Here is a 21,627-nt window from a genome sequence, read left to right as displayed (position 1 = left end):
GCCAGCTATCCTCTAGCCCTGAGAGAAAATCACAGGTGTGTGGGAAAAGGAAGGTGAGATTGTTTAGGCCGTAGGCTTTAGGTCCCTTATGGTGCTCACACTAAGTAACCTCTCTCTGTCTAACGAGAGAGGTGAAGGGATTAATGAGGAAGTGTCTAGAAAGGACTTGGAGGCTTTTGAGAAAGACAGTCACCATGGAACACCCTACACGCTCACATGCTGAGAATTGATGTTACTGGTTATTAGTCAGGCTCTTGCTGACCCACAGAGTCTGTTTTAAAATGAGGATTGAGTTCACTCTAATCAATTGGGCTGATGGTGTTCTGTTTAGCCCTCTGGTGAGACTTTGGGTAAAAAGAGGTGACTGAATAGTCTGAAACTTGCCCATTAGGAATCAAGTTGAGAGATGCTATAAACATTTCACAAATATTTTCTTACACCTAAGTGAAAGCTGCAGCTTTGGTGAATCTGGGGTTTTCATTTTATTTTTTATTTATTTATTTGGTGAAAGTGACAAGTTGTGAATTCCTTGAAAAAGTCAGTGGGAAGAAACCCTTGGTACCTTTTAAAAAGGAGAAGAAATCCTTGTGATGTGTAATGTAGATTTTTTTAAGCTGAAAGGTGGGAAAAGTGTGTGTTTCTAAAAGTTTTTGTCTTCATTTATCAGATGAATAGTTTTTCTCTTTTTTAAAACATTTTTATTTAAAGTTTTAAGCTCTAAATTCTATCCCTCCCTCCCTTTCCCCCTTCCTGAGATGGTAAGCAATCAGATATAGATTATACATGTGCAAGTATGTAAAATATTTTCATATTAGTCATTTTGTACAAAAAGACTCAAATAAAAAAAGGAAAGAAAGAAAATGAAAAACAGTGTGCTTTAGTCTGCACTCAAACAAAATCAGTTCTTTCACTGGAGGTGGATAGCATGCTTCATCATTAGTCCTTTGGCATTGTCTTGGATCATTGTATTGCTGAGAATAGCTAAGTCATTCACAGTTCTTCATTGCACTGTGTTGCTGTTACTATGTACAATGTTCTGGTTCTGTTCACTTTGCTATTCATCAGTTCATGCAAATCTTTCCAGGTTTTTCTATCAGACACACAATTATTGAACACCTGGTCATTCATTAATTCAATGACTATTTCTTGAGTAACTGCTATGTTTTAGATTCTAAGGGATGCAGAGACCAGAAAAAAAAAATAAACTTTACTCTCAAGGAGTTTATATTCTTCTAATGGGAGAAGACAATATATACCTAGAAATGGAAATATAAAATATGTACTAATATTGGATGGAGGATTGGTAACAACTGGGAGAAGCAGACAAGGCCTTGCATAGGGGTCGACGTATAAGCTGAATCTTGATGAATGCTGGAGATTTTAAAAGGGGAAGATGAGGAGGGAATTTATTTCAGGGATGGGAGATAATCTAGGCAAATACTAGGAGAGGAGAGAGAGAATGATAAGGAAAAGAGAAAGTAGGCCAGTTTGCTTGGAACAAAGCATACATGAAGTAATGTTCAGTAAGTTTGGGAAGGCTTATTGTATTGGAAGCAAATTGTGAAAGGCTCTAAGGACCAAGAAAAGAAGTGTGTAGTTTATATTTTTTAAATGTATTATTTATTTATTTTTTAACATTCATTTAAAATAAATGAGTTCCAAATTCTCTCCCTCCCTCCAGGTTTTCTCCAACCCTTTGAGAAGGCAAGCAATGTGATATCAATTATATGTGTGAAGTCATGCAAAACGTATTTCCATATTAACTGTGTTGCAAACAAAAAAGCAAGAAAATCAAAGCAAGTGAAAACATACTTCTATTTATACTCAGAGTTTGTTAGCTGTCTCTCTGGAGGTGGAGAGCATTCATTGTCTTTTCTCTTCAAGGAAATAGGGGGCCAATGGAGCTTCTGGAGAAAGGGGGTGTCTTGGCCAGAGCCATTCTTTAGGGAAATCACTTTGGCGTCTGTGTGGAAGGTGGCTTGTTGTGAGAAAAGGCTAGAGGCAGGGAGGACAATGAGGAGACTGTTGTAATAGTCTAGGCAAGAAATTATGTGCACTATGTGCACATCACCATGGCAAACACGGTTCAGACCTCAAGAAAACTTGAATAAACAACAGCAAGAATAAAGAAATATTTATTTAATAATAACTTAATAATGCCTACATTGAACAATAAAGAATTAAATCAATTGATAATAACAAAAGCTGGCAATCGTATAGCCATTTAAGGTGCTTATAAGCTATTTTGTTGCTATTTAATTGTTCAGTCATGTCCTACTCTTTGTGACTTCATGGGCCGTAGCACCCAAGGCCCTTCTATCCTCCACTGTTTCCCACAGTTTGTCCAACCTTATGTACTTTGCTTCTATGACTCTATCCATCTCATCCTCTTTCCTTTTACTTTCCATTTTTCCCCAACATCAGGGTCTTTTCCAATGAATCCCAACTTCTCATTATGTAGCTGGAGTATTTAAACCTCGGCCTCAGTATTTGACCTTCCAGTTACTAGTCTGAATCAATTTCTTAAAATGTTGACTGACTTGATCTCCTTGCTGTCCAAGGGACTCTCAAAAGTCTTCTCTAGTACCCCAATTCAAAAGTATTGATTCTGCAGCACTCTTATATACTACATGTCTGTATATACAGAGAATATATAACATACTATATACATATACACACATTTTATATACTATTTATATGCCTTATATATATTACATTTCTATACATTTGCATATCACATATTATTTTTATTGTTTCTAAACATTTTCCATATTAGCCCATAACCACCCTGTGAATTAGATGCTTAAAGTTAACCTTGTTTTGAAAAAGAGGAAATTGAGGCTTTTGAGAGTTAAGTGACTTACCCAAGGTCCCACAGCTAGAAAGTGAAAGTGAAGCAGTGTGACATATTAGAAAGAATGATGGACTTGTGTGATATATATGTGATCTCCTAAGTTCACAAATTTAGAGTTGGATGGGACCTTAGAGGGGTCTAATCTAACCCCTCATTGTACAGATTAGTAAGCTGAGGTCCAGAGAAGGTAAATGTCTGGCCCAAGGTCTCACAGATAGGAAATAGAAGGCCAGACCTTGAATCCATGTCCTTCAACTTCCAATCCAGTGTCCAAAATACTGCTTCTTTACAAGACTTGGACAATCAAATGCCAGCTCTTGCTTGTTTTTTTTTAATGTCTTTAGGGAAGCTTTTTGTACTATCTGAGCCTCAGTTTCCTCATCTGTAAAATGAAGATAATAGCTTTGCTATCCACCTCACAGAATAAAATATATTGTCCTCAGTATAAAAAGTTATTATGGGATCGACAGGCAGGAAGGTCCCTCTCAAGATGCCAGAGCTTACACAATCCATCCCTGACGTCCCTCAAGACAGTGTGGTGTTATGGATAGGGGATTGGATTTGGAGTTAGGAAAACCTAGGTTTGAATTCTGTCTCAGTTACCTACTAACTCAGTGACTCTGGACAAATCACCTAACTCTCTTTGCCTCAGTTTGCTTGCCTGTAAAATTAAAAAATTAGACTCTACAGGTTCAAGGGTCCTTTCTGGCTCTGAACTTGTGCTCCTCTGATGTCTATGTGGTCTTCTCTCCCACTGCTTCTCCACAGGAGTCTTCCACTCCTACCAGGCTAGCCCTCTCGTGGTTCTCTAAGTAACTGTCTCACCTCTGACCTTTTGCTAATAGGGTCCTCCCCTTCCTCTCTGTCCGTCCTAGCAAATCTTTCAACGTTAGGGTCAAACAGCTCCTTCTCTATGAAACCTTCCTGTATCTCGCCTTCTAGTCCCTTGGTTAAGTTCTTAAATCAGTCAGGATGATCTTTATCTATTTTTCCTTTAGTTATCTTTGGATTTTTTTTCTTGAACTCCACATTCAAATTTGTATGTAGGTCTTCACGTTGTGGCCTTGTCTCTCCAACTAGACTCTAAGTTGCTTGGGAGCAGAGACTATCATGACCAGTGTGTGGCTTACCAGAAAGATATCAACACTTGCACCATCTGCCCAATGGAGTTGTTGTGAGAACGGTATTTCACTTATCTTAAAGTCATCTAGAAATCAACTGGTTAAGTAACAAACATGTAGGAAACACCTACTCTGAGGTCACAGACTCTGTGCTCGACCTTGAAGAGACACCTAGACACCTTGTGGGGAATTGGACTGGGAGTCAGGAAGTCCTGTGTTCGAATCCTGCCTCACACAATTGCTGCCTGGGTGATCTTGGGCAAGTTGGGGCACCTGCTCAACCTTGGTTTACTCAAATGAGGACAATGAGAACACCTTTGTCCCAGGGGCATTGAGTGGATCATGTAAAAAAGTTTGCAAACCATAAAGTGCTATGTGTATGTTAATGATTATTAGACTTTATTAAACACCTGTTATTATTTCAAATAAGTTGTCCTTATGCCCTCCTTCTCTAGGGTGCCCTTTGTCCTCAGGAGCCTGGAGACTGGCTGACCTCACCCTTAACTACCCCTGCAAGCTTCCTGAACAAATATCTTCCCCTCTTAGAATGTAAGCTACCTGAGAATAGAAATTATGTTTTTCTATTTCTATCCCCAGCATTTAGCACAATCCTTTGCACACAGAAAATTACTTAAAATATGCAGATTTTCATTCATTCATTCAATAATTCTTGGAAAAGACCCTGATGTTGGGAAGCATTGAGGGCAAAAGAAAGGTGGAGGATGAGATCGATAGTATCATGGAAACAACCAACATGAAATTGGACAGGCTTTGGGAGGTAGTGTAGGATTGAAGGGTGTGGTGTGCTATGGTCCATGGGGTCACAAAGAGTCAGACATTACTGAATGACTGAACAACATTCATTCATTCATTCATTCATTCATGTATATCTCTGGCCTCCATTCTAAACACTCCTTGTAGACCTCTGTCCTTCCAATCTTAGCCACCCCATTTGCAGGCACATGCCCTTGGTTCCCAAGAGGAAGGAGGCCATCTTGGTGGTTCACTCCAGACAGATTTTTTTTTCCAGGATAGAGAAGGAGAAAGTATACAGTGCCTTACTGAGCATGGTTTAGAGGCACCATCTTCCTTTATGAAGGAAACTGTGTTATCATTATCACCGGTGCATATACCCTCCATCAAGGTCATAATTGTGGAAATTGGATGGGTTCATGGTGGGTAGCATGTTTCTTTTTATGAAGGAAATCAGAAGTATGTGTTTCACATATTACTATAATTAAGATGGAGCTTCGTTTTCATTACAAATTATGACAGACGTAAAAGATGATGAGGTGGGGTTCCTTTAAAAAAAAAGAGTGATAAAATTCTACATCGGAAATAAAACTGGCTTGAGTTAGGGCTGCTCAGAGAAAATAGGACACCAATGAGATACTTGCTAGAGTCCCTTCCTGAGTTACGAGATGTGAGCTTCTTAACTGTGCCTAAGATTAGAAGAGACCAGAAAAGCCATGGTGGGGAAGAAAAATCTGACTGCTGATCTGAGCCAGATGATGATCCTTTGAATATGGCCACATTGGGAAAGCTGCCTAACAAAGCTCTGACCAAGTGATTAATGCCCTTACATGGGGGAAGGGCTAAAGGAAGTCAGAGGGACCCAACTGGGTGAGAAGAGACCCAGCTTAGGAGGCACAAGGCCTGGCTTCTTGAACTGACTCTCCTCTGCGATCTTGGCCAAATTGCTTTGCCTCTTTTAGGTTCCTCTGTAGAATGGGCATATCAGAATTTGCATGATTAAAATGATTGAAAGGAACAAGTGACAGGCCATGTGTGAGGCTGGAAAGTATCCTGGAACTTGAATCAGGGGAGAATTTGGATGATAGAATTGAAAGGTAGAAGGGACATCAGCTAGAGGTCCTCTGGGTTCACAGTTTACAAATGAGGCCATTGGTGTCTAGAGAAGGGAGAAATCTTTCCAAAGTTCCATAGGGAGTAAGCAGCAGCTTGGGTTTTGACTCACATCTTCTGATCTCAAGGCCTGAGCTCTTTCAGCTGGAACTTGGGAATGGTGACTCTGTGATGTGGTAGTTACTGGCGTTACTGATCAATCAATTAACCAATACGAGTGCTTTCCCTCAAAGAATATTTTCAGTTTAGCCTCCCTATATATCTGCTTTGTATGTAATCATTTGCATCTCTTCCATTAGAATCAACATTTTAAGGAGGAAGAGGGAGGCAACATGTATACACACACATACAGAGACACACACACACACACACACACACACACACCCTGTGTAGGTATATGCATATATGAGTGCATCGCACTGAATGGAATCTCAAATAAACAAATACCTTGACAGCTTCACCTGCTGATTTCCCTGCAAATACACAGGCATTATTCACTCTTTGCCTCCAAGTGGCATTTCATTATCTTCAAAGTTAACCATATAGAAGTGAGGAATTATGTCCAAACAAATGTATGTAAATGGTGAATTGAGTAGTATGTGTGGACACACACACACACACACAAATACACACAGGTATGCACATGTACACAAGGCACATACATGTATACATGTATATATGCATGCGTACATGTGTATATACATGTATATGTATAGCCCACACATCAATATGTAGTCATATGTATATACACATACACAGGTATGTATTTACGCTTATGTGCTATCTACATGTGTTTATGGCTATGTGTGTGTATATGTGCATACTGTGTAAAATGAATGCTAGGTATTTGGCAGGAAAGGACACTAGCAGTCAGTAGGGACTGATTAATAATAACAACTTCATATAGCACTTACTACATTAAGTGCTTTATGATTATTATCTCATTTAATCCTCACAATAACCGTGGGAGTAAGTGCCATTATTTTCGCCATTTTACAGATAAAGAAAATGAGACAAACTCAGTTTCAAAGGTTAAATGGCTTGCCCCAGGTCACATAGCCAAATAAGTGTCTGAGTGCAGATTGGAACTCAGGTCTTCCTGTCTCTCAGCCAAGCACTCTATCCTCTGACCCACCAGCTGCCTTTGTCCTTGAGAAAGTATTAGAAGATCATCTCAGAGTTGTAAAACCCAAGTTCGAATGAGACTCTGACACTTACCTATGATCACATAGCTTGTAAGTTTCTTCCTCTCTCTAAGTCTCAGTTTCTTTATCTGTAAAATGAAGAAATCACACATGCACTCACTTCCTTTCAGAGTTGTTGGGAGAAGAGCACTTTGGAAAACAGAATACCATAGAAATGTGAATTATTATTATGCAAAGGGCTTTTTAAACCATGAAGGGCTGTAGACATGTAAGTTATCATTATTATAACTGGTGAACTACTGTTCAACTCACCGTTTACAGATGTTTGGACACAATTCCTCACTTCTACGTGGTTAACTTTGAAGATAATGAAATGCCACTTGGAGGAAGAGAGTAAATAATGCCTGTATATTCACAGGGAAATCAGCAGGGGGAAGCTGCCAAATAAGGCATTTGTTTATTTGAGATTCCATTCCCTGGGAGAGCCTCATTAAATCCCTGCCTTTCCTTCCCATGGTTCCCAAAGGACTGGCTGACACTGAGGATTACTCAAACACATTCCAGAAGGGGCATAGACCAGAGAGAACAGGGTGGTGGGGCAGGAGTATGGGGTGACCCTGATTTCACTCTATCTCAGACTTTTTGCCTCACTGCTCACAATCAATAAATAGATCAGAAAGCATTTATTAAGCACCTACTGTGTGAAGGGTAAGAGGCAGCATGATATAGTAGCTAAAGAACTTTCAGAAGGCCTGGGCTCATTTCTCAACTCTGACTCTCATTGGCTATGTCACCTTGACCAAGTCACTTAACCTCTCAGTGCCCTCAGGCACTCCCTAAAATTCTTTCTGTTGCAGAGCCCATTTATAGAGGGGTTTTCCTCATCTGGAAGCTTCCTATACCCATGGAATCACAGGTCCAGTCCCTTTCCCTGTCCATGAGCTGTGACAGCCACAAAGAACACAATAGCAAAAGGGAAATAGTCCCTGACCTCAAGGGGCTTATGCTCTATGAGGGAAACACCTTAAACATATAAGTGTATACAAAACAAGGTAGTTTAGAAGGGAAGGGTACTGGCCCTTGAAAGTATCTGGAAGGAATACGAAATGAACAATGACATCTTACAGCATCATGGCTCGAAGATGTTCAAAGCAGCTTTGAGCTCCCAGGAAAGTCTCTTTACTTGCATGATCCTCAGTTTCCTCATCAGTAAAATGGTCATGAACAGCTTCTCAAACCACATTGTTGTTGTGAGTATCCATCAAGGTATCGCTGGAAAGTGTCACATTAAAATGTTACAAAAACATCTGGAAACATCGTTTTCATTGTTTTCTTTGAGAGGCTACATGGTGTGGTTACTAGAGGAAAATGCATCAGGAAAACCCATGTTCAACTGCTACTGCTCTCAGTATTAGCTGTTGCCATTCTGTCTCTTCACCCCAATTTGCTCACCTGTAAAATGAGGGAGATGGATCCATTGGACTCTAAGGACCCTCAGGCTCTGTCAGTGCCCCAGGCCACTCTCTAAAATCACGTTTGCTCACAAAGGGCAGAAATCTAGCACCAGGGTAACTGACAGCTCTCACAGGAAGCCAGGTTTCCTTATACCCCCATTTTCTTTAAAAAAAAATAATAATACCCCCATCCTCATTCTTTGCACCATCTCCATAATTTGACATAGATATCTAGCCTCATTTTGATTATTATAGTATGTGGGGTATATGTGTGTTTGATTTTTTCCACATAAAAAGTATGCAGGTACTGCTTTTCATGAAACCCCTACAAAGGAGTTTCTGCATTGGAAGCTCCCCACATCAGGAGTGTCACAGGTCCAGATCTCCTTCCTTCCACAATATTTCTTTTTCTACAAAGAGCACATATGAGGGATTTTTTTTGTTGTTGTTGATCAGTCACATCTAACTCTTTGTGACCCCATTTGAAGTTTTCTTGGCAGAGATACTGAAGTGGTTTGCCATTTCCTTCTCCAGCTCGTTTTACAGTTGAGGAAACTGAGGCAAACAGGGTGAAGTGACTTGCTCGGGGTCACATAGCTAGGAAGTGTCTGAGACCAGATTTGAAGTCAAGTTTTACTGTCTCCAGGCCTGGTGCTCTATCCCACTGCATCACCTAGCTGCCCTAATATAAGGGATACCCCTAAAAGTAATTAATGTCAACCTAGCTCGACTAACATTTTTTTCAAGGACTTAGCTGTAAAGAACAGGACTTGTGCCAACTTGAGAGGCTAGTGTAGATAATGTAGGGAGAGCAGGAGTGAGGGATGTCCAGTAGACAGCCTGTGCTCCCCTGGTATCCTCGTGATATTAAGAGAATATAGGGAGGAAATCTATAGAGGGTTGTTGTCAGCAGAATGCTTTATACACTTTACAATAAAAGAAATTAGGGATGTTATGAATAATAATTTATAATACCAAGAATAATGGGTAAATCACTTAATCTTTCTTTGCCTCAGCATCTATCTCTCGAGGACTTCAGATGATGGAAAGGTTAAGATCTCACATACTGGTTGTGTGACCCTGGACAGATTACCTGACTCTTTTGTGCCCTATATACTGCAGAGTGGATGCCACTCTGTCTTGGGGAGTACCAGTAGCTACTCAAATTAATGAAATCACAGGTCTGGAAGGAAGGAAGGAAGGAAGGAAGGAAGGAAGGAAGGAAGGAAGGAAGGAAGGAAGGAAGGAAGGAAGGAAGGAAGGAAGGAAAGAAGGGAAGGGAAGAGGGAGGGAAGGAAGGAAAGAGAGAGGGAGGGACGGAAGGAAGGAGAGAGGGTGGGAGAAAGGAAGAGAAGGAAGGAAGGAAGGAAGGAAGGAAGGAAGGAAGGAAGGAAGGAAGGAAGGAAGGAAGGAAGGAAGAGAGAGAAAGATTATGATGTACATTGGTGAATGAGTTCCCTGAGATGAAATCACAGGTCCCTGACATAAAACAAAAAAGTAAGAGAAGATGATCCAGGAAAGGATGGGGTTGATTTAGATGTTGCTTTTTTTGTTTGTACTAAGCTTCCCTACTGGGTCCAGGGACAAAAAGGATCACTGTAATGAAATATCATTGAGCTATAAACATTTAATGAAACAGTGTTATCCATTAGCTAAATGAAATGTTGGTAAGGATGCCCAATCACTGTGTAATAAATTCCTCTAATATTACTAAGCCCAGCTTACAATTTTTGGTGTATTTGATTTGATTAAAGTAACATCTTATTCCCACCCCCATTGTCTTGTTGGAGCTTGATAAATATTAGAATAATGACAGGACCCTACATTTGTCTGGAGTTCCCTTCATATTTTTCAAAGGGCTTTCTTGAAGATGGTGGTTGGAAATAGTGTAGTGCTGGACTTGGAATCCCAAGATCTGGGTTCAAGTTCTGACTTTGACATTAACTAGATTTGTGATTTTGAGGCAGTTATTTCAGTTCTGTGGGCATCAATTTCTTCTGCATGATCTTTGTCTATTACAGAGAGGATGGGGTACTGCTAGGTCTAGGGGTATCCTTGGTGATGATTTGAACAGTGTGTGGGAGATTACCCTGAGATGCTCTACAGATTTGAGGCTTAGGTGAATCTAGCAGAACTTTGGATAGAGCAAAAGCATCCGTGATTTCACCTTTCCTGTAACTGTCCCATCATTTCCAATGTATGGAGGATTAGTATTTAGCTGTAGTATTTAAGGAAGCTGTTGCTGGAAACTATAAGAATGACGACAACCCTATTGCCTATGAATGTTATCCTGACATGACATTTTGGCTCTTGGTTCCATCATGTTTATTTGTTTCTAAGAGGCCAATGGTTTTCCAGTAGTGTTTCTGGCACTATCTTCAAGGTCAGTTCTTTGGTTTGTAGATTCCTCAAGCATTTCTTCAGCTTTCCTGCCTTTTGATTGTGCTATGATGTTTCTTATTGTCTCCTTGTGCATTTAGGCTCCATCTTTGCTATTCTCTACTTTCTTAAGATTTTTCACTATATCTGCTCAGGGGAATGTGCAAAATACTTTCAGTACAACTTCATTTGATCTTTGGACAAAGCCTTTGAGGAGAGGCTTTGAGAGAAATAACTTTCCCAAGACATGACGCCCAGGCTCTTCCTCAACATGATTGTCCCAACTTGTCAGTGGACTTCCTAAAATGTGTCATCCAAAGTTGGATATAACACTACAAAGGAGGTCTGACAGAGGCCAATGACACGTAAACTTCCATTGTCCCAGATACTAGACTTGGGTTGCTTTGACCCAAGGTGACCGTAGCTCTTTGGGTGCCTTGTTACACCATTGCAGGCCACTGGAACCCACAGCTCTTTTGTCATGAGAATTTCTTTTCTTTCTCTTCCTTTTTTAAAAATCACATTCCTTCCATTTTATACTCATGAACTTGAATATTTGAGCCCAAGTGTGGGACTTGACATTTATTCCTGTTTAATTCTATATCATTAGCTTCAGCTCAACATTTCAATCTGTTGAGGTCATCTTTGATCCCAATACTGTCATCTGGTATGCTAGCTATCTTTCTCATCTTACTATCTGCAAGAGTGTGTGTATGTATATGTGTGTGTGTGTGTGTGTGTGTGTGTGTGTGTGTGAGAGAGAGAGAGAGAGAGAGAGAGAGAGAGAGAGACAGAGAGAGAACAAATGGATATAGAGAAAAACAGACAAATCACATTCAGAGACGGACAAGCAGAGAGACCGAGACACAGAGAAATGGAGAAAGAAATGTCGAGAAAGAATCAGAGACAGAACAGAGAGACAGAGAGAAAAACAGAAATAAAGATAGAGGCAAAAACACAGAAATAGGCAGAGAGACAGACAGAGACCGAGAAAGAGAGATACAGAGAAGCAGAGACATAGAGATAGAAAAATGGAGAAAGACAGAAACAGAGAAAAAGAAAAAGAGAGATAAAAACAGAGACAAAGGCAGAAATAAACAGAAAGAGGAGAGACAGAGAGAAAAACAGACAGAAACAGAGAAACAAAGACAGAAACACAGACAGAGGGAGATAGAAACAGAGAGACAGAGCCAGACAGAGAGGAGAAGGGGAGAGAGGAGAGAAAAGAAAGAGGGAAGAGGAAGAGGGGAAAGAAAGCAAGAAAATAAATGACCAAGTGAAAGGAACTCTGGATCTGGAGGGGAAAGACTCATTTGCCAGACTGAGGAAGCCCAGGAACTGCTTCTCAGAATTGTGTCTTTAAATGCATCAAATAAAATATATCTAATTCGGGAAAAAATTATATATGGAAATACAGTTATCAAAACTAAAAACAAGTTTAGGACCTCGAGGTTAAGAACCTTCCCACTAAAGGATTTCTGAGGTTCCTTTTGGCCACAACATTTTATGATATTACATATTTTATATGTATGATATTATATACATTATATATTTGTGTGCCTATGTATTACTGTAGGTGAATGAGTGTGTGTATGTATGTGTGTGTGTGTGTGTGTGTGTTTGTGTGTTCTCCTTCTGTTCCAGACCCCATGATCTTTGTGCTCCTTTTTCTTCCTGGCTTATTCATTGTTGGGGGTTGAATTCTGTCCTCTGCAAGCCAAGGTTTCTGCATTGCTCAGCTCTCACCCCAGACAGCCAGAGTGTCTGTAGTGTACATCTCGATGTGAACAGCTCATTATAAAAAACCTGACACACTTCAGGAATATTAAATTACCAGAGATTGCATGGCTCCAAGAAACATTATTGAAGCTTTTCAAAATTCGGGAAGAGTCTGAATTTCTCTGATAGAATTTCACAGCTTCTCCTGCAAGGGATGGGGAGAGAAAAAGTGATTTTAATTGTCACATTGTTCCAAGTTGTGGTGGACTTGATTCTGCCTAATTACAGATAAATGTATTTCTGAAATAATTTGAGGTTCCATCTCAGACTTGGCCCAGGCTTCTTGACTTCTTAAGACATCAAGACAGGACTGTGGTCTAGGCAATGGCATTATCTTGCTAAGCTCTCATGGCTTGTTTCCTTCTTTATTAGGGACCAAGGAGACTTCACTGTACATACATACATATGTACATACATGTATGTATATGTAGGTTATCTTCTTATTCTTGAAATTCATAAGTCATTTTTGAGGCTCTTAAATAGAAATACTTTTATGTAGAATGGGAGGTGTGTATTTCAGAGAGGTGACTTAAATTCATCAATGACAGCAAAGTGAGGAAAGAAGGAAATAAGGGAAGGAAGGAAGGGAGGGAGGGAGGGAGGGAGGGAGGGAGGGGAGGGAAGAAGGAAAGGAAGAAGGAAAAAAGGAAGGAAGGAAGGAAGTGGAGGGAGGTTGGTTATATTAAGTGCTTAATATATCCCAAGTACCATACTAAACTCTTAACAAATATTATCTCATTAGATCTTCACTACAACCCTGGGAGGTAGGCACTAGTATTATTCTGATTTTAATCATCAATCAATTATAGGTTTATTTATCCCCTAATTTGTACAAGGCACTGTGCTAATCTCTGAGAATATAAAAAGAGGCAAAAGACAGCCCCTGCCCTCAAGAGCTTTCAATCTAATGGGGAAGATAACACATATATAACAACAAGCTATATACAGAATAAATAGGAGATAATTAAGGGAAGGAAGGCAATAGAATTAAGAGAGGCTGGGGGATGCTTCCTTCTTTTCATTCTTTCTCTTTCTTCTTACTTGTTGCCAGATTTTCAGGTCTACAAAAGCATAATCATAGTCATGATAGTTATCACTGTTAAATCAGTTTACCTTTAAATGTAGGTCCCTTTGAGCTTTCATTAGCATAAACATCAGCCTTCATGTTGTTCAAGTGTTCCCTGGCCCCCTTGCTTCTTCTCCTTACCTATCCCCTTTGCCTTGCTGTGATTGCCCATCATCTCTGGGACCTGGCAGACTGAGGGTCCTGACATGGTAGAAAGACTAGAATTGGGGTGGAGAGAGAGAGACAGGCTGCGGTGGGGCAAAGAACACTGGTGTTGGAGTGGTTGGAGTTGGGTTCAAATCCTGTGATGCTGGGTACTTACATAATGACCTCAGACCTCTGTTTCCTTGTCTCTAAAAAGATATATTCAACCAGATGGACTCGAAAGGCCCTTCAGACTCTAGGTCTGTGACCTGTGATTCTGTAATTGGTTTGGATTCTGGCTCCAAATGCTTCCTCTTAGTGTCACCATAGAGGAGTCATTTACTTTCTCTCAGTCTCAGTTTCTTTATCTATAGCACTTCCCTCAGAGTAATCATGAAGAACGTGCTTCATGAGTGGGATTTGCTCCTTTCGAGCAATATAGAATCAGGAGCTGTTATGGTTATAGGAATTACAGATGGCCAGAGAGGACGTGAGGTTACAGTTCTGGCTTTCGACCCATGTGGGCAGTTCAGAGGCAGCGTGGCTTAGGTGTGTAAACACTGGAATTGGAACCAGGAGGCTTGGTTTTGAATTCAGGCTTCCAGGCTATGGGACTGTGGGCAGGTCACTTCTCTGAACCTTGATGACTTCATCTGTGAAATGGGCATACAACTTTTACTAACTACTTCTGAGAGCTTCCATGGGGGAAGTGCTTGGCAGACTTTAAACTGCTACTAAGTATAAATTATTGTTATCATCCTACCCCTGAGCTCCTAGAACTAATAGTGGTCTTTTTCACTTCCTCCATGGGCAGATATGGTTAGGCTTCCTGACAGCAACACTCAACCAATAAATTCTAGTCTATATTTGTATGTATTTATTCCTCTCCTGCTCTCTCTCTCTCTCTCTCTCTCTCTCTCATTTTCTTTCCTTCTTTATTTCTCTTTCTTTCTTTCCCTTCCTTTCTTCTTTCCCTCACCTTCTCTCTCCCCATCCCCCCTTCTGTCTTTGTGTCTCTCCTTCCCTCCTCTCCTCTTGCCCTCTAATCTTTACTCTCCTGTCTTGATTATTCCTTCTCCTTTCCCTTTCTCTGTCTCTCTTTCCTTTCCTTTCCTTTTCTCTGTTCCTTTGTCTTCCCTCCCTTATTCTTATTTCCTCCCTCCTCCCTTCCTCCCTCTTCCTCTCTCCATCCCCCCTTCTCTTGATCTCTACTTCATATTCCTGCCTTCCCATCTAGCTAGATTCCCACAACATTCCCTCCAAAACTGACCACCACAAATTGGCTTGCTGGAAAGTTTTATATAGTTCACATTTGTCACCCAACCTTCAAACCAAATTATATGTCAGCTCCATAGCCCCTCTGATCTCCAGTGAAGGAATCGCCACAGGACACTTCTCAGCAGCCCCTCTTGGCTACCAGGACACTGATCTAGCTTTTCTGATGGATGCCTTCCCCTTGGAAGAGTCCTCCATGATTTGGTTCCAGAGTCATTCCTGGCATATAATTTGGTGTTGTCATCAGGTAGTCAAAAGAGGCTAGAATTAGCAAATTGGAAAAGAAACATCAGGCTCCCAGCACCATCTTGCCCAGCCTCATACTTAGGACTTTGATCTCAGTCTGGCCTTTCCCATGCTGAATTTACTGAACGATACTTGCCTCTCTTGCCTTGTATGACCCCCACCTATTACCTTAAGAAGGATAGTGGGAGAGAATGAGGCTTCCTTTGCCAATGACTTGTTTTCTCTTCCCCCGATTTGCTTTAACTACCTGACCATTAAGATCGTGATGTTTGTTTTGTGTTTCAGCACTCGAGTGGAGTGAGTGAGATGTACTGTTGGTGGGCATAGTATCTGAAGGGAGAAGCCGTTCTCTGGGAGAGGAATTCTCAATGAGCCTGCCCAAGACACTGGATCTGTGTGAAGAGGCCTAAGGATATAATAGGATGTCAACGGAGACAGACCTGCAAGTGGCTGTTAAATCCAGCACCAAGAGAGACTCCAGAAAGAAAGGTGGGCAAATCCGCGTCCCTTCTCTTGCTGCCTTAATGGGCTTTGCCAGATTGGGAGGTGACAGGCTATCTAGGAACAGACAAACTTCCGACGAAGGCTGGGGGGAGGGAGCATTCCAACTGGGTCTGTTGTGGAGTCTTTAGCAATGGCTTAAGTATGCCATCATTTGGGCTGTTGGATGTAAGGGAGGGAGGCTGGCTTCAGTCCTCTGCCCCCAAAAAGGCTGTAGCCTGGCTGAATCCCTCTCTGAGTGGGCTATCATTTCTGATTTGTTAATGGGTTTTGCTAAAATGCTGAGTCTTCCTGTAAGAGTCTTCTTTCCCTTCTGTCTATTTGCCGCATTCCTCTTTCCAAATTGTAGGTCAAGATTGTGGCAGCATGCATTGGTGACTGGAAGGGAAGAAACTGAAACGAAGAAAAGGGTAGCTCTCATAGGAGAATGAGGCTATGGATGGGGGTAGATTTGTTAATTTGTCACACACACACATACACACATATAAATACACATGTATGAGAGGCATAAGCACCAGGAAGATCGTGGTTCAAATCTTGCCTCTGATAATATACTGACTATATGATCCTGAGCAAGTCACAACCTTTCAGTACTCTTGGGAGCTCTCTAAAAGTGTAAGTTTCAGATGAAATCCCAAACTATATTGATGGAGGGAGTTTCCTTATTTGGTCATTCCTTATATCAGTGAAATCACGTCTGGTCCCTGTTCCTCACCCCCTACCTTCTACTCCTTTATTCCTTATCCTCTACCTCCATCCTTCATTCTTGTACACATAGACGGTTATACTTTGTATCATTTCAATGGACCCACAATGACAAACATGCGACTACTCTCCTCATTAATGCAAATTGTAATCCAAACCATAATAAAATGTTCTCTCTCATAAGGTTCATGTACCCTCAGAATATAATGTGTGCCCCATAAATACATATTAATCTGAGTATATATGAGAGGCAACATGGAACACTGGATAAAGAGCTGATCTTGGAAACAGGAAAACTTGGCTTTAGGTCTCACCTTGGATATTTTCTATGTGACCTTTCTCAAGTCACTTCTCCATCAGAATCTCAGTTTCCTGAGAGAACAATTATATAAGTGTGTGTGTGTGTGTGTGTGTGTGTGTGTGTGTAAATATATATAAATGGTTGAAGAATCATTCCTGATTTCACTGGCAAAGGGAACTCCCAGTGTGGAGACTCTTTCCACAAGTGAAAACCAGTAACTGTTCTGAAACTTACGGTCTCAGAGTTCCCTAGAACACTGGAATGTTAAGTGTCTTGCCCAGGTAACCAATTTAAAAATGTAATGATTACAGGCTTGTGTGGTGAATAGAGTGATGGGCACAGAGTCAGGAATATCTTTGTTACAATCCTTCCTCTGACACATGCTGATTGTGTGACCCTGGGCAAGTCATTTAACTTTTATGTACCTCAGGCAAGTCTTCAGAATTTATCTTTTAAAAGAATCTATCATAGACAGATCGGCAGAGATCCATATTGGGGGCTGGGAGGAGGAGCTGAGTTTCCATACCGAAAGTTCTCTTTGCTCACAAAATCACAAATCTGTCATGAATTTGCAAATGGTACTCCGCCCAGGAGCAATATAGGCATTATATCTAGGCCTCATGTGCTTTTGCGGGGAACCCGTGCTTAATCCTTTTAAGGGAAGAAAAGAAGACTGAATTTATCACAATAATGCTGTGCTCTGAATACTACGAGGAAGGAGTTTGCAGGCAGGTGGGCCTTCAAGTGCTTCTGCTGTCTTTAAGTGAAGGTCCCGGGAACTGGGACTTTGAGGAACTCGACTTGCTTCTCTCAACAAAATGCTCATCAGAATCAAAGCCCAGCCCTGGGGAACCTTTACCTGGTTAAAGTTACGGGTCAGACGCGGTATCGGTGAAGCATTGATGGGGTAGGAGGGAAGGCAGTGTGCTGTAGTTCCACTAACCCTGGATCACAGAATCACAGACTCGTGGATGGGACTTTAGAGGCCCTCAAGCCCAACCTTTTCATTTTACAGATGAGGATACTGAGGCACAGAGGAGCTGAGGGACTTGCCAGGGACATCGCTGCTAGTGTCTGAGACAGGATTTGAATTTGAGTCTTCCTGATTCAAAGTTCAATACTTTCTTTAGTCTGCCACGTAGGCTATCTAGTAACTAAGTGACCTAACCAAAGTCCTGGCTTGAGGGTTGGAAGGGGCAGCCCTCTCCGTTTACAGATGAGGTTAGCGAGGTTCAAAGATGCTGAGTCACTTCTTCCAGGTGGTACAGCTAGCTCGGGGTAGAGCTGAGAATACATTTGAAAAGACCAGAAAGATGGGAAGGCATCAGGTTGTGATGTGATGCCACGGCATGGTCTTCCTTTCTGTTCCTCACACAAGACACTCCATCTGTAGGCTCTAGGCATTTTCCCTGGAATGTTCTCCCTCCTCATGTGTGTGTCCTGGCTTCCTCCCAAGTCCCACATGACCTTCCACACTCTATAAGAAGCCTTTCCGCATTTTCCCTTAACGTTGGTACATTCCCTCTGATTATTATCTCCAATTTATCCTGTTTTTAATTTTGTTGGTATATCATCGTTTGCTTGTTGTCTCCCCAGTTAGACTGTGAGTTTCTCAAGGGCAGGCACTGTTCTTATACTTTTCTTTGTATCCACATTCCATGGCATATACTGGAAGCACTGAATAAATGTTTGTTGAAAAGGAGAGGGAGAGGAGAGGGAGAGAGAAGAAGAATGAAGAGGAGGAGGAAGAGAAGGAAAGGGAGGGGGAGAGGGGGAGAGGAGACGAGAGAGAGAAAGAAGATGGTAGTAAGAAATGAAAACAGATAAAACTCATGGAGCTGTTGGGGGGTTTAGAAAGAGATTCTATTGAATCCATCTGACTCTTCCCTGATATTAAGGCTATTCAGTTCAATAAATATTCATGAAGGGATGGTCCTATTCTGTTATTGGGCACCTTACTGGCTGTGAGTTTGCAGTTGTCCTATTGGAGGCTAGACCCATATGACCCCAAATTGAAACTGAACCTCCAGGGCCCTTTTCTGGATTGAAATAGCCTTAGGGCCTAGGCTTTGTTAACTAAAAATAGCATCCCCAATATGATATTGGGGGCCCTCTCTCCACAAAAGAAGATATTTGACAGGAATTTTAAGAATTTCCCTTGCTTTGCTTAGCCTCAGAGGGCAGAATTGGCAGCAGGGGTGAAAGTTGCATGGAGAAAAATGTAGGGTCCATGTTGGGCAATAATTCCTAGTGATTAGAACTATCTGGAAGTGAAATAGGCTTCCTGGAGAGATGAGAGGAGGTCCCCTCCTTCCGTAGAGGGCTTCAAGCAAAGGCTAGGGATGTGGAGAGGAGAGGATAATTTTTGGTCAGTTACCAATTGGACTAGATTGCCTTTGGGATCTTTTCCTTGGCTGAGGTTCTGGGATTCTGTGAAACAGTCCTGGAGAATGCTTTCCCTTCCCAACCCCCTTTCACTGTCTCTCTGTCTCCTTCCTTCCTTTCTTTTCCTCTCTCCCTTACTGTCTCTGTCTCTGTCTCTGTCTCTCTGTCTATCTGTCTGTCTGTCTGTCCGTCTCTGTCTCTCTGTCTATCTGTCTGTCTGTCTGTCCGTCTCTCTCTCTCTCTTTCTCCCTCTCTCCTCTCTCTTTCCTCTCTCCTCTCCAAACCTGTTGAAAACAAGCAGGAATGCTTCACATCAAAGCTAACCATAAGCATATTTCACAGGAGAATGAGTTTTCTGACAGGCTGTGTATAAACTTCAACTAGTGTATTTGCTGTTCAAACAAGAGATGGATGAAGTCAGAAATAAAGCCATTTCCTTCATTTATTTTTTATTGGATTGTGTCACAACATGTGCATCTCCCCCAGATGGGGCTGATTCCAGAAGTGGGATTTGATGGATGGTTGGAAACAAGTGTGTGCTTTTCAGGTTCATTACCTGCCATGAGGAAATCTGTGCCAGTGACTCCTGGGTAACAGCAGGAAGAGAATGAAACAGGGTTCACTGGCCTCGGCACCTTTCAGAAAGGCTGGGCTGTAGCTGTGGGACCTTGGGCAAGTCATTAGACTTGATGAACCTCAGTTTTCTTATCTACAAAATTGGAAAAACACTCTCTAATCTGAACTCCCCAGTGACTGCTCAAGGCATTTCAATTTAACCCACATTGATTAAGCATCTATTCTGTGCCAGGAATCAAGCAAGACCCTAGGGATTCAAAAAGGAAAAAACTCCCTACCCTCAAGGGGGCTGATGTTCTACTGAGGGAAAACAATATATTCATAGCAAATAAAAAGTAGTGGGAAATGAGTAAATACAGTATGTTCATTTTTGTTGTTCATTTGTTTTTCAGTCACGTCCAACTCTTCGTGACACCATTTAGGGGTTTTCTTGGTAAAGATACTGGAGTATTTTGCCCTTTCCTTCTATGGCTCACTTTACAGATGAGGAAACTGAGGCTAATAGGGTGAAGTGACTTGCCCAGGGTCACACAGCTAGTAAGTAAATGAGGCCGGATTTGAACTCAGGAAGATGAGTCTTCCTGACTCCAGGCCCAACACTCTATGCACTGCTCAGAGAATAATTGATCTAGAGGTAAAGGGAACCTCAACCTCCTCATTTTACAAAAGGGGAAACTGAGGTCCAGAGAGATAGAGTGTTTTTTCCCCAGGTCATACAGGTAGTAAGTAGGAAAGTAGAGAAGGGAAGGGGAGGGAATAAGCATTTATATAGCACCTACTATATGCCAGGCTAAGTGTTTTACAAATATGATCTCATTTGATCCTTACAACCCAGGAAGGTAGGTACTGTTACTTTCCCTATTTTACAATTGAGGAAACTGAGGCACACTGAGGTTAAGTGACTTTCCCAAGATCATATAGCTCGTAAGTGTCCAGAGGTAGTTTTCAAACTTAGGTCTCCCTGATTCAAAGTCCAGCTCCGATAGCATTTTCTTTCTTTGTCTTAAAGTGTCCTGGAATATGACCATTTGGGTGCACGGCAGTAAGTTTTCTCTTGGCCCTGCTGCCCGATAGGATCCTACAGGTTTTGTTATCTCTTGTTGACTTGGTCTCTGTTCTTCACTTTCCACCTTGGCCCTGAGAGGCTCTGGTGCCTCAAGCCTCCACCTGCTTAAGAAGCTGAAGGACCCACTTGCATAAATGTCATCTATTTTTTCTGACTAATGGCCTCATTTATTCTTAGAGAAGACATGGCTTCCCTGCTTCTTTTAAAAAGTTTAGGGGCAGGGACACCTTAGGTGGCACAGTGGATAAAGCACAGGCCCTGAAGTCAGGAAGACCTGAGTTCAAATGTGACCTCGGACCAAACACTTGACACTTACTAGCTGTGTGACCCTGGGCAAGTCACTTAACCCCAACTGCCTAAAAATAAAAAAAAAAAATTTAAAAGCTAAGATGCCCTTGGTAAATAAATGCTCCACATTTGTGTAGTGAATCTTCCTAAGTGCTTCCTAGAGAACTTATCAGAGGTAGCAAATGCCTTACAAGGACATCCCTGGGGAAAAGATGCTGGTGGGGATATGGCTGAGGGATCAATGTTCCATCCAATGAGGAGAAACATCAGGTGCCTACGCTGGGCTAGGCCTTGGGAGGGTGAACAGAGATAAAGAATGACACCTATGTTGGCCCATTCATTCAACAAACATTTACTTCTGTGTTTTCAGGTGTAAAATTTGGGAGTTGTACAAAATTGTCTCTATGATTCTAACTCTAATATTGTGTTCTAATGTTCTAAATTCTAAGAACCCATCCTGTTCCCAAATTCTCTCT

General features: G+C 41.5%; 1 protein-coding gene across 8 annotated transcripts in view; it reads left to right on the top strand.

Annotated features, from left to right (window-relative positions):
- Positions 1 to 21,627, top strand: part of DAB1 (DAB1, reelin adaptor protein) — a 705,788-nt gene that overhangs the window by 393,560 nt on the left and 290,601 nt on the right. For all 8 annotated transcript variants that reach the window (XM_027852803.1, XM_027852805.1, XM_027852810.1 and 5 more), the window contains exon 2: positions 15,615 to 15,818. In XM_027852803.1, coding sequence (XP_027708604.1) covers positions 15,752 to 15,818 — 67 coding nt within the window. In that variant the 5' untranslated portion in view covers positions 15,615 to 15,751. The remainder of the gene's footprint in view (positions 1 to 15,614; positions 15,819 to 21,627) is intronic.

This window comes from Vombatus ursinus, unplaced genomic scaffold (genome assembly GCF_900497805.2).
Source record: "Vombatus ursinus unplaced genomic scaffold, bare-nosed wombat genome assembly UNPS02009824.1, whole genome shotgun sequence".
Taxonomy (NCBI): domain Eukaryota; kingdom Metazoa; phylum Chordata; class Mammalia; order Diprotodontia; family Vombatidae; genus Vombatus; species Vombatus ursinus.
The sequence above is the reverse complement of the archived record's forward strand: the minus strand, read 5'-3'. Positions and strand labels throughout refer to the sequence as shown.